Raw genomic sequence first — 12,881 nt, 5'->3', positions numbered from 1 at the left:
CAGTGCGTCATTGGCTATGATAACAAAACAAAACCATATGAAAATGTAATTTTCTAAATACACAACTCCTGAAAATGATTCCTGATAAAAAAAAATTGTATTTTAGTAAAATTAACTAATTTAATTAATTAGAATAAAAGCTAGAAGGCAAAGCTTTGTGGTACTAGGGTAGCAAATTAATTGTTTTTTTTTTCCTGGTTTTACACCAGCTTATTTCTCCCTGAATAGAATATAAATTACCGCTGTTGTTCTGCAGTTTGCCTGCAAGATATTAGAAAGGACAATAGTGTCTTCTAGGCTGTATATCCACTTTGTCAGGCCCCTACTGCCTGGCATTTACAGCCCTTCCTAAGGCTACTTTCGACCTGTGACCAGAGTGTCCCTGATGAGATGAGGTCATGGGGTGAACACCTATAAACGGTCCTGGCGTCTTTGTGTCCAACTCCTCGGTGCAGTCTTAGCTTTGTGTTTAGCCCATGTGAAAACTAAAATGCTGTTTTAGTGAATACCGCTGATATGTTACATCAGTTATATTACATTTTCTGTGAAACAAGCAAGCAGGCAAAACAAAAACAGTATAAATTATATTCCCTTAACAGTGACAAGGGCTGCTTACCAAGGTGCTTGTATGTCAACCGTTTTAATATAGTTGTGTTCAAAGTAAATGAAGGGCCACTGCACAAACCCCATTTAGCAAATGCATGTCTATATTTTCTTTCTCATTGGCTAAAGTAACTTGGACAGTGTGTAAATAAACATGTCATTTGATTTGTTTCTCTGTGGAACATGTCCAAGAGATTGGAGAATAGTGCAATTCTCTGGTTTGCCTGTAGGGGCACTACTGCACTGGTTTTCAGCAAAACAACCAGCGTTGAGAGCTGCGTTTCAGTAGCTATTAGAGATATTTCTACACACTTATGTTAGTTAGTGCTAACATAACAGGAACCTGCCTAGTAAGAGTTATGCATTAACCTATTGATGGTTCTTTACAGGTTTCTGTCATAATATGGAAATCGATAAAGCTGAATATTAAGAATAGGAAAGTGGAAAGATGAATATTAAGAGCAAGAAGCATTTGTTTAGATGTTAATTTAACCACAATTAACACTTCTTTATGTGAATTCCTGAAAGAATAGATGAGAAATGTAGATATTGTGATAAATAGCTCCATATCCCTTATTGGACAGGAAAGGAGGTTACAGACAATATAAACATTTTGCATAAAGTACAAATGAAACATCACTAATGTTTTAATGCTTGGAAAAGTTTTATTTAGCTCCAAGGAAGAACGAAGACAAGTTCAAAACCATTCCGAACAGAAAGTTTTCGGTTATGTAGTGTTGATGATCACTGAAAACACAAAAAAAGGTTATACCATGTCAGAAAAAGAAAATATTGCACTTTGGTTCTAAAAAAAAAAAAAAAAAAAAAAAAAAAAAATTCCACCAACATTTTCTACTTCATTCGTTCCTCAGAGAGAGAGTGAAGAGTTTAGCTTTAACACTGGACTACGTGGAAGGCCGAGCACAGGAACTGACCGACCACGAAAGGAAAAAAGCATTAAGTTTTTTTTTTTTTTTTAAGCTTATTGTTTTTGCCTAAGGCCCAAATCACTTGCCAGTTGTGATTTTGCCAGGTGTGAATTACCAAAAACAAAAATGAACAAAACAGACATAAACAAGAAATGAGTTGCTGTGTCTCAGAATAGCGATGTCTATTCTGTCCACTAGCATCCCAGTTCTCTGAAGGTGTGCTAGACCACTATTGTTCCCAAAATAAAGCTAGGTGAGAGAAACAGAACTGCTCCAGGTCGTCCGACCAGGAAGAAATTCTTAAATGCCCGTAATGGTAATCAAAGCTAGTCATCACAAAACATGATTTAAGCCATAGCAAATCAGAGTGGCATGTCTGGGGATCAGTGCTCGCTTTGAAGGACTATTTGGTTTTCCCTTTTTGTCCTTTTAAACATAAACACGCTTCAGACGACACAGAGACAGTCGGAAGGTTTTGAGTTGAATGTGAGTGATGAACCAGGTCAGTTCTTCAAGGCCACTATGATAAGACCACTTTCATGAGTCTGTGTATGTTTGAAGCAGTAGTCCAAAACTTGCTGGATTCTACACACCCCTTAGAGAAACCACGAATGACACATACACGCACACATCAGCTACTTGACTATGATCATCCATAGCATCCTTACAAAGGTTGTGTATTTAAGCGATGTATCAAACACTGCTTAAACCATTTTCACTGGGAGATGGCTGAATGCCAAACATCCTCCAGACCTCAGTGAGATATGATTAATCTTTACAGTTCATTAAAAAATTTAAAAAAAAAAAACAAAAAAAAAACAGGTGCTACATTATTACTGCACAGAAGCGGAGCGTTAACGTAGTTGTTGAATGAGTTCTAAAAACTAATGTATGCCTCATTTCAACACAGTTCAAGCCACAGTCTGGCTGCGTCAAATTTCTTCATGGGTCCTTTCAGAGTCTCAGTCATTGTTCTCTCACGTTTTGCTCTGAATCATATCTGCCATCACTGGCCTGGAGGAATGTTGGGACAAAAAAAGTCTCGAAGTAAAACAGGACAAAAAGGGAATGTCGTTCGTCTTAGAAAGCTGCCTTGTGCATTGTCTTGTCTGTTCTGTTAATCTAATCTACTTTTTTTTGTCTCACCTACATCCTTTTTTGCGTTCAAACAGTGCAATTGAAACATAGTCTTTTTCATATATATTTTTTTGTTTCCAACCTTTTGGCAAGTGAGAAGTTCTCCTGAGACTGAGTGCTTTTTTAGGCAGTACTATATAGAAGCCTGCACTGCGTTACACTACAAATAGAAAGGCAACAATCTGTTCAGACCGTTTGCAGGCGAACTGCTGGGTTCCACCCTGTTTTATCTCTCCACCCTGCCTACACATGCAAGTGGCAAATGTCTTCTGTTTTCTACCACAAAACATGCGCTAGAGCATAATCCCCAAACAAACGGAGATTGGCTTGAAGGCATTCTATGTTTAAAACTTATAGATGGTGTCCATGTGAACAGGAGGAAAAAACAGAAAAGTCACACTGCTATTACAAGTCACATAGGCAACAATGCCGAGCCTGAAGAGCCTTTCAGGTGGAGCATGCTGCTGGACGCAGTTTGTCATCTGCATGTCCTTAGGAGGGAACGCAATGAAGAAAAACAAAACCACCTAAGAACAGCTGAAAGTATGATCAGAGCAGGATTTGAGTCTCTGAATCTCAGTCAGATTTTTTGTCTCTGAATCTATTCTCGGCAAGCTATGCGGATAAAGCAAAACAAGCCTGCAATCATTTAGTCATATTAGACCAAGACAGTGAAAAACAAAACAATTAGTGATTTTCAAACTGAGCCTTATAACTCAAGCTAAAAATAAGATGTGCAAAAATCCACAACAGAAGCAAGAGTTTCTAGTCTTCTCTCCTTTGTACTGCAGGTGGTGGCTATAGTGTATCCTCTGCATATTTGTCTGTCTCCAGGTAGCTCTGTGCTACAGAACCTTACTTTGTGCCATGGTTACAGAAAGAAGCATGAGGACAACAGAAACTAGGCTGATTAAATCCTGGCGTCGCAGTCCAACCAGGTGCATCTGTCCACAGGGTTCGACACAGATGAGCAATGTGATCACACTTCCCTGTGGCAGGAATGAAGTGACACGGCAGCAACTTCCTGCACTTTACGGTCCTTCCTCCTGCATGTTCATTTTCTCTCGGCATCGACAGCAGCGCAAGTGCACTTGTTGCCTCCGGGAAAAAAATGAAAGTCGAAAGTTTGAAGGGCACGACTGCTCTGAGCTGGTGCTATGAGCTTTTCAGCGTGATGGACATGTGTCGGGCCTCTGCTCCTCTGGCTGTCTGGTTTGATCTGGATTTGGATCAATCTAGAGGAAGAGAATAGAGCAACACAGCTAAAGTTAGGACATAAATGTCAGACAGGTAACTATCAATCAGACACCATGGAGTCACACTAAAATTTACTGACCCACTATTGCAGTGGGTTCACGTCATGCTGTAATTACAATAATTACGAGATGATGGCTCAGGAAAACTACGCAAAGTTCTTCATCCTCTTGGACTCAGAAATGGATTGTTTCAGTGGTAACACACAACACCTTATTTATTAAGGTATCATAAGTGTCAAACTGTGAGATTACACTCCTCACTGCCTTAGACTGTGGAAGCCACTGCTATTGTTTTGGTCGTGTTTGTTTATTACATAACTTCACACACTGTCACGTCAGAGCTTTCGGGACATTCAGAGTTCTTTCCTGGTAATTACAGGTTCCAAGAAGTCTCTAAACACTTCTTACAAGTTGGAAGCTCATAAATACTGTAATTTTAAAATGATGTGAACATATCTCTATGTGTTACATTAATCTGTTCAGCTTACAGCATTTATTTAATGGCACATTTAGTTCTCAGCAATTAATTCTCACGTGTATCATTATCTGCAAATCTGGTCACATGTAGTTTATTGGTCATGTTTACCTCAGAATATGGAGGAGGAGGCTGGAAGCGGAACTCTTGGATGTAGGCAAACAGTGGGCCATCGAAGTCTTCACGGCCCGAGGACACCTCCAGGCAGCTTTGCCTCTGTTCCTCTGTGACCACCTCTGCATACGCTGGGGGAGCTACAAACAGAAGAACAGAAAACCATGTTCTATTTGCATGCTATTTCTGTTAACCATTAACTTCCCACATCCTTGTTTGTGTTAACTGCGAGTGGGTAAGCATAGCAAATCTTTGAATATTTATTGTTCCACATATCTAGGGCAACAGATAACCCAGTGTACATAATGACCAAAATAAGTACAAATATAATAGGAGTATAATATAGTATGACATGTAACACCAGTACTCACCTTCAGGTCTCTCTGGAAGACTCATGCCTAGCCAGTTCATGGTCATGCTACACTGGCTGCTGACAGAGGATGTGCGGCTGCCAAACGGGTGCAGGGGGATAGTGCCGATCACGAGAGGCAGGTTAAGGGACAAGTTCATAGCTCCTGGAATGTCCACATAGACCTAGAGAAAACAAGCAGTGGCAACAGGTCAGTCACATGTACCTTTAGATGTCTGATCCTGATAGAAAGGTCAGTTTTATGATGCTTTGTGATTATGCAAGCACTGAATGGAACTTTTTCACAGGGTTATGAGGTCATTAGCATGCAGTAGCATGAAATTTTGGGCGTGATGGAAATCTATCCCGAGATTTGCTTTCTGAACTCTTGCCTTTTAAAACAAATTACTTTACCAAACTGCTTTCAAACCATGGTTTTAGGGAATGCAAGAAAACATTCTTTAAAACACAGATTTAAGCCTTAGGCATAGATAATTATTCAAAAATCATTCAGAGTCAAAGATCAACCAGAGTAGCAAGAAGTCAAGTTCAGTGTATTATGGAATGTTTTGGAGAAGTCCATCAAATTTTGGAAATTAATCAAATTGATATTGATAAGGCTCTACCTAAAAAAAACTTTAAAGCTTGTGAGGAAGTGACAAAGGCTCCTAACTCACCATGAGTGAGTACTCCACTCGGATGATGCTGCAGTCCAGGATGGACGGTGACACGGGAGGGATCTTCAGCAACTTCCCGTTCCATGTTTCTGTCTTGCCAGAAGACAGCGACTCCCCACGGATGTTAGCCACCAGCTGCTTGATCTCCTTCATCTTCCCTTTGGCATAGAAGGTCTGAGTTTGGTAGATGGCAGCCTTTGGCACGACCATGCGTGAGGAGCAGTTCTCAATCTCTGCGAAGATCTGAATCGATTCTCCTGCAAAAAACAACACAAGATTGAGTTGATGTGACCACTCTAACAATAGATTACAACAATACCAATAGCTTTATCAATTATGAGATAAAATCTCATGCTCGGTAATGATATGTTACCTGGGGTGTAACCCTTCCTTTCAATTTTGGCACTTAGGGAGATTGGACCTGAGGTGCAGAACCAGCAGCATAGTGTCTTGTCTTTCGTGCCTGCCTGTGGAGACTGTAAAAAGCAGAGGAAAGATAAGACCAGGACAATGTTAGTGTCAGGAGACTTGTTAGCTTTAGAATATTTCGAATATACCCTGCTGAGCAGTGGTTGGTACAGTGGTCCTCAAGGACTCCCAGACAGTCCACAATTTCTCTCTCTGGCAACCCCAAAGCTCCAAACACACCCAGAACAAGGGATCAAGAACACAAACTATTTGATACAGGTGTGTTTGGAGCTGAAAAAGAATAAATATGTGGCCTGGGAGGCCCTGAGGACCAATTTGAGAACCCCAGTACTGTAGCAAGAAACCCAAGTCATCAGAAGATGATGATAAAGTAAGAGTAGAGATGTGCTAACAGAATGAGGCTGTAATGTGAAGCAGACACCACTTACCAGCAGGAGGGGAGTGTTTATGTCAATGTGTTCGAAAACGGTGAACTCTTTCTTGGTCTTCATGGGCAGAAGCCATGGTCTGTGCAGCTCTGCTTTCACCCAGTAGCGCACGCTGCCGTGCTTCCCTTCGAAAGAGGTAGCCAAAGGACTGCACATGGGGAACAGAAAGATGGCATGAACAAACTGAAAGCTATTACACGATAAGAAATCTTATCAGTCTCTCATGAAGGACATTACAAAGAAAAGTCTACGGGTAATTAATTGTTTCACTTTCATGTTAAGCTGGGAAATGTTAAGAAGGCACTCACGTTTGTGGAAGCTCAAAGCTAAATGCATACTCGTGTCTTCCTGAATGAATTGTGGTGAGACCTTCCTCAGAGTTGTCATCATCTGAAACAGAAAAGAACAATATTCCAAATACATGTATACCTTACCTGAGACAGTACTATATAATAACAGGAAAAGAGCTTGAGCTCATTTAGTTGTGTTACAACAATTATGACCTTCAAAACACAATAGCAGGACCATAAAATTTCTTTAATTCATCATTTATAGACACTTTGTCCGTTAAAAAATATCACACAGATATTTTACTTTTGGGTTGTAATTACAAACAGTAATTGTGTGTGTGTGTGTGCTTTATCTGATTTAAAAAGGGGAAACATTCATAAAGGGCAGCGCACGTCCACATGAAAATATAGAATTTGGAATAAATGTTGTTAAATAACACAATATATTCGATTAAAAACCCAAAGCTTAAGTTATAAGAAACTAAACAGTTTCAGGTTTGAGGTTAAACTCAGACTTCCGCTCCGCCAGCTCAGCGTTCTCTCACTCTGTTCCAGCCGAAGCCGCGTGCACGCGCACAGCTGTCAATCAAAAGCAGAGCCGAACAAGAGAAGACCGGCCTAAACCGGAGCTGGCTGCCTCAGCGCGCCGCCTCGCGCATTACGCATTTAGAGCCGTGCAGCGTTCACCAAGAGCTGCAGCTGAGACCTGTTTACTGTTTTCCACTAACTGTGTTCACTGTGCCCTGCACTCACGAAATGTTCCCCATTTTATTTTACACTGGAGAATAAACAGAACGACACAGTCAGCGCCAATGACGAGACAGAATACCGACTATATTTCTAAACTTCACTTTTATTGTTAGTGTTTCAACGTTACAAACGATACAATTGGTGGATTGATTGCAATATACAAATAACAGATTACAGAAGAAATTTTCATGACAAAAAAAAAATCAGTGACAGTATATTTGAAAAGGTAAAGCAATTACAAAATTAAAGCTACAGAAATTAAACATGCATTAACATTCATTCGCCCCAGTTATCCCATTAACACTGACAAAAAAACCCACTACATGCTCTGATCTACATCCATACAAAGAATAACATGAATACAGATATCTGTTCTTCAGACTGCTGTGACATGGCCATAGGTTTAGGCTAAAACATCCATCGCGTGCGAGTGTCCGACAGCTTGTATGTTTGCAAAACACTTGCAAGGCTGCAGCAGTGTACATACTGCACTTGAACTCAAGCATTTCGTATAAAAAAAAGAATAATAGCAAAAGCCGTACTGTCAAAGTTTGCATAAGAAATATCTGCATGCTTGTTGTTTTATGCATTTGGTCAATAACGGATAAAAACACGGAAAAAAGGTATAAAAAGTTGTATCTATGTAACTCTTTCTGCAGAAGCGTGAGGTCATCGAAAACACGTTTTGGCGTGAACCAATCAGGAGCGAGCGCGAGCAGGTACTGCATCAGAACAGGATTGAACCGCTTTTAACAATGGGTGGAAACTATAGGCGAAATTGTGATAAAACACCAAATAAACATCTTGTTTCTGCAGACATTCGGTTCAAAATAGCAAATTAACTTTCTTTTGTAACAGATTTACCATATAATTTAGGGAACTTTTCTTTAATAAAAGAAAAAACCTGACTTAACCAACAAGAAGCCTTGTGCTGGTTGCTCGCCCATTCATTCTTCCTACTTCTTTCTGACAGTTGAGTTAAAGCAGAAGCATAATACAACAGTCTGAATACAAGATCCCTCTTGATCTGGAAGGGCTTTTAAATGTATTTTGCTTTGAATTATAAAGAACGCTATCAACCAGTGATGCCAAACGCACAATTAAACAGTTGTAGTCTGCAGCCACTCTACTTGTAAACAAGTCTGAGCATCCACTGCAGCCCCACAGAGCACTACAGTATATCCTATTTAAACACATATAACACACTGAGAGCGGAGTCTTACCTCTTCCATGGCCGATAAGGATGTCTTTGTGATTTAGATACTCCACTTCCTCTGTGTAATTCTGAGTGTAGGCAGTGTTGGATCCAGCATTTCGCGACTCAGTCCAGCGCACTTTGGCGAACCCTTTAGCGTGGATTTTCAGCGACTTGACGCGGATTTCTCCGGTCACTTCGATGAGGACTCTTCCTGAGACACAGTCCCCGCTGGAGAAAACGGGGACATTGCTGTCATTGTGACAGTCATAGCTTACAACGAAGCTCTTCACTTTTCCTAGCACCATGGCGGCAAGAAAAGAAAAAAAATGATGTACAAAATTCTGTATAGAAAAAAAAAGAAGAAGAAGAAGTCTATGAAAATAATCTCGTATGAAAAAAGCAGGTTGCAACACTGGTTAGTGTCATGGATGTGCGAGAGCTGAATAACAGCAGAGGATGCTGTTATCGCGGCTCGACACAAGCTCGCTGCTCCGCTATGAAAGACAGCCGAGTTTTCATCGCCCTGCTCACTTTAAGCGACGGTTTGGTGAAAAACAAGTCACTGCGCATGCGCGAAACTTTTCTGTCCACCCCCGGCTCGAGCGAGGGAGGGGGGCGGGGGGGAAGGAGGAGGAGGAGGAGGGGGCATTCCCTGTCCAACTCTACCCTAACACACTACAATGAACAGCTGAGCAATGTGAAAGAGACGTGCTTCACACGTTATATTGCACCTTGTTGCTTTAGCAGAGAAGTTACAAACTAAGAGGCTTTAAAAAAAAAGCTGAAAAGTCTACTTTAGTCTGACCAGCTACCAAAACACAGACGGTCTACCAAACTAGCTGAGCATCATAGCCAGCTAAGAGAGAGGAAGTTTCTGAAATACAGCTACTAATTTAATCTGTACGTCACACAAGTTATAAGTTACTCAACAATAAGACGGTTAGAATGTTTCAAACATTTATTGGACAATTTAGTCAGTAATAAGGAAGCTGGAAAATAGCCCAGCTGGGATAAATATGGTCTAACAGCTTGACCTACTGGTAGCTGTTCAGTCTTAGATGGATTTTCTTAATGCACTGAAGTTAATGCATTAAGTTATGTGTATGTATTATATAATCTGTACACTATATTTAAAAAAAAAAAGTTTAAACAAAGCAAAATGGCTCCTCGAGATGATGGTAATGGTGGTGATCAAGATGAAGATGATGTGATCATGGTTTTATTGAGGGGAAAAAAATCATGCATCTGTTATATGCAACAGATGTTTAAGCAAAATGCTGCAATTATTGTAATATTACTAATATTATTCATGTCATACAATTACTTTAGTCTTGACTGTTGCAGGCATGCTTGTAGCAGTGTGTATTAGACTTCAATACGCCACCTTGTGGTTATACTTATACCTGACTCTCTTATTGTTGAGACTTTTTTAGAACCACCTGTTGCATGTAATTGATAACTTTTGTACTGCACTCTTTAGTTCTCAGACTCATGTGAGATAAATAACATTACACTGTAATATATACAGTATATGCCAAAGTATAATCAAACTCATCTATAACTGCCATTAGTTAAAGATGAAAACATTTCTAAGCATAATATTTTGTGGCACATAATGCTTTTTACATATTATACTATAATTTCAGAGTATTTTACTTAGTAAACAGGTTAGAACAATTTAATAAGCTGAATGTGGTTAAAATTATTTCAAACCCTTGGGGCTGATAAAAGCCTGGACAGCTGTCGCCCCCTAGTGGACAGATTCACTCTATGGAAAAGAGATTTAATTTTGTTGGAAAAAGATATTTTTATATGAGGAGATATACAATCTTGGGTTATCTAAGACTGTAAACTGTGCTTCCCAATCCAATCAGCTTTAATATTTATATTATGTGTTTGTAGACTGTGCAGAAAGTCACAACACAAAATGAATCCTGGGAATTAGGTCATGTGAGATAACTGAATCTAAAGTTAACACATGATGTATCCACAAACACATTTTATGGACAAACAGAATAGCACAATGATTTAATACATATTTTATAAGTAGATGTTGGGTTAGTTTTTCCTTTGGAGATTCTTACAGGAAATATTCTATTCAAATAATTTACCACCATACATACATACATACATAATATTTTATAAGTAGACGTTCTTAGATTCATACTATTACCTAGACATTTAAACTGTTGTACTTCAACTGTGAGGCATTCATGGTTAATTTGTCCTTTTGAGATTCTTATAGGAAATTTTCTATTCAAATATTTTTAGCTTTCTAAATAGCAATGGGAATAAACTTGCATAGGAGTAAAACCCGATTAAACCATAGAAATATATTATATCCCAAGGATGGCTGGTACAAAAAGGCTAGTAGAGCTAAACCTCCTGTCTTTTAAAGATTAAAAAAGACATAAATATTTTTAAATGTAAGTTTATTTTCTGACATCAACATCAAATTATTCACTGTTAACACTGTCTTAAAGTGGATTATTTTGTACTTTTGTGGAATCAATGCAACAGCAACAGCAATGGTCGTAAAAAATATACAGAGAATGTGATGAAGAAGCAAGGCTGGGGTAGCCTTTCAGTGACAGTTGTGTCGGATGATTAAAAAGAGTGAAATACCTCCTAGATTTTTGTTCCCCATTTGGTCTGATATTTTTCAGCCAATTTCTCTGATACGTTCATAACACATCATCAACAGTGATTGAGAAGGTGCAGGTGAAATACATTCTCAGGTGTACTGAACAAAAATGAGACACATTAGTTACTATCATCTTTTCCCCAAAATGCCTTTGGAGGAGAAACTAAAAATAGATCGACTAAGCATACATTAGTAAAAAAATAAAATAAAAGGGCAGTTGATGGAACCCTAAGTTTGTTGGTTTGTTTTTAAATGAAAGGGTTACAACTTTTCTGTTTACCATGTCTGGTATTCAGAAGAAACAGAACATGAACCCAGTAGACCATTACAATCTTGAAACACTTAGAATATTTGTCACATCTACATTACAGCACAGTGAAATTCTTTTCTTCGCATATCCCAGCTTGTTAAGGGCCTTACTCAAGGGCCCAACAGCTTGGCAGTGCTTGAACCCCTGACCTTCTGATCAGTAACCCAGAGCCTTAACCACTGAGCCACCGCTCAGAAATAGTCATTTAGTAATTCACCTTGTAATTAGTAGTAGAAATTTACCTTGCATTATTATGCTATAGATGAGATATAATGCATTGGTCAAACCTAATAGTTTTGTTGTTGAGCTATTGCTAGACATTACGCTGTTAGTCCTCTCATCTAATTTCACAACCAGCCTTCACTGTTGTATCCTCTTGGTGTACTGTTGAGCGTGGAGTGCAGGAAATGCAGGCCAAGATTGCACTGTTTTCCTGTACTGATAAGGAATTTATGAGTAGGAGAGCTCACACCCAATCAGATTTCTCCCGGGTTAGATGAGGATTTAGGATACACAGTCAGGTCCTACATTAAAGTCACTTTCTTGACTAAGCTGCATTATGAATGCAGTGGAACAAAAAAAACCCCTACCTAGTCACTTTTTTGTGACTTCAGTCATGTTTACAGAGGGAGTGGTGTACAGTAGAATTATCATGAGTCATCTTTTGTTGACAGTGTAATCCATATCTGACTTTTATCTGTAGTTCATTTGTTGATTCGGTCAACAAGGAGCCTACCAAGCTCGTTTTGTTCATAACACATAGGCATAAAATGCATAATATAATTGTATTATACAGTATGCACAAATTAGACTACATAGCTCTCTTTTTTTATAATTCCACTGGCAGGGCATAATTATGGCCTATTAATTATTAAAAGATCAATATATATATCACGGTTTTTCTTTTGTGCTTGCTGTGGTACTCGCCATGAACAAGCCATGTAAAAATGATATTCAACTGCTTGGATATAAATATGTTCTTTGATAGTATCAGCAGTAGATTAAAGCATTACAGCATTCACTCTGGAGGTGGATGTGCCAACCTGGTAACGTGCCACCCTGCCACGTCTCAAGAAATGTAAGAGAAGTGATAAGGGAAATTTGTGTATTAGCTAAGATGCATGACGGACTTTACCAGAATTTTTTTTTTTTTTTTTTTGCAAACCACTTCTTTATACCACTTCTCCACTTGAATTTGTTTCTGGTATATCATGTATCCAGTTCAGTTGGCTAACTCTGGGTTTACCTTGGTCTTGTCTTTATTACACAGGTTCTTTTTTTTAGCTGTGCGT

The 12,881-nt window shown here is 39.1% G+C and overlaps 1 protein-coding gene across 1 annotated transcript; it reads right to left on the bottom strand.

The window, feature by feature from the left end:
- Positions 1-2,332: 2,332 nt before the first annotated feature.
- Positions 2,333-9,160, bottom strand: arrdc3a (arrestin domain containing 3a). Its single transcript, XM_026931513.3, has 8 exons — positions 8,661-9,160; positions 6,706-6,787; positions 6,398-6,545; positions 5,914-6,016; positions 5,541-5,797; positions 4,886-5,048; positions 4,512-4,654; positions 2,333-3,904 (listed from the first exon to the last, which is right to left on the bottom strand). The coding sequence occupies exons 1-8, from the start codon at positions 8,938-8,940 to the stop codon at positions 3,836-3,838; spliced, it is 1,245 nt and encodes a 414-aa protein (XP_026787314.1). The 5' UTR covers positions 8,941-9,160; the 3' UTR covers positions 2,333-3,835.
- Between the last annotated feature and the right edge of the window lie 3,721 nt (positions 9,161-12,881).

This window comes from Pangasianodon hypophthalmus, chromosome 24 (assembly GCF_027358585.1).
Source record: "Pangasianodon hypophthalmus isolate fPanHyp1 chromosome 24, fPanHyp1.pri, whole genome shotgun sequence".
NCBI classification, from domain to species: domain Eukaryota; kingdom Metazoa; phylum Chordata; class Actinopteri; order Siluriformes; family Pangasiidae; genus Pangasianodon; species Pangasianodon hypophthalmus.
Note: the sequence above shows the minus strand (reverse complement) of the source record. Positions and strands in the feature narration are given on the sequence as shown.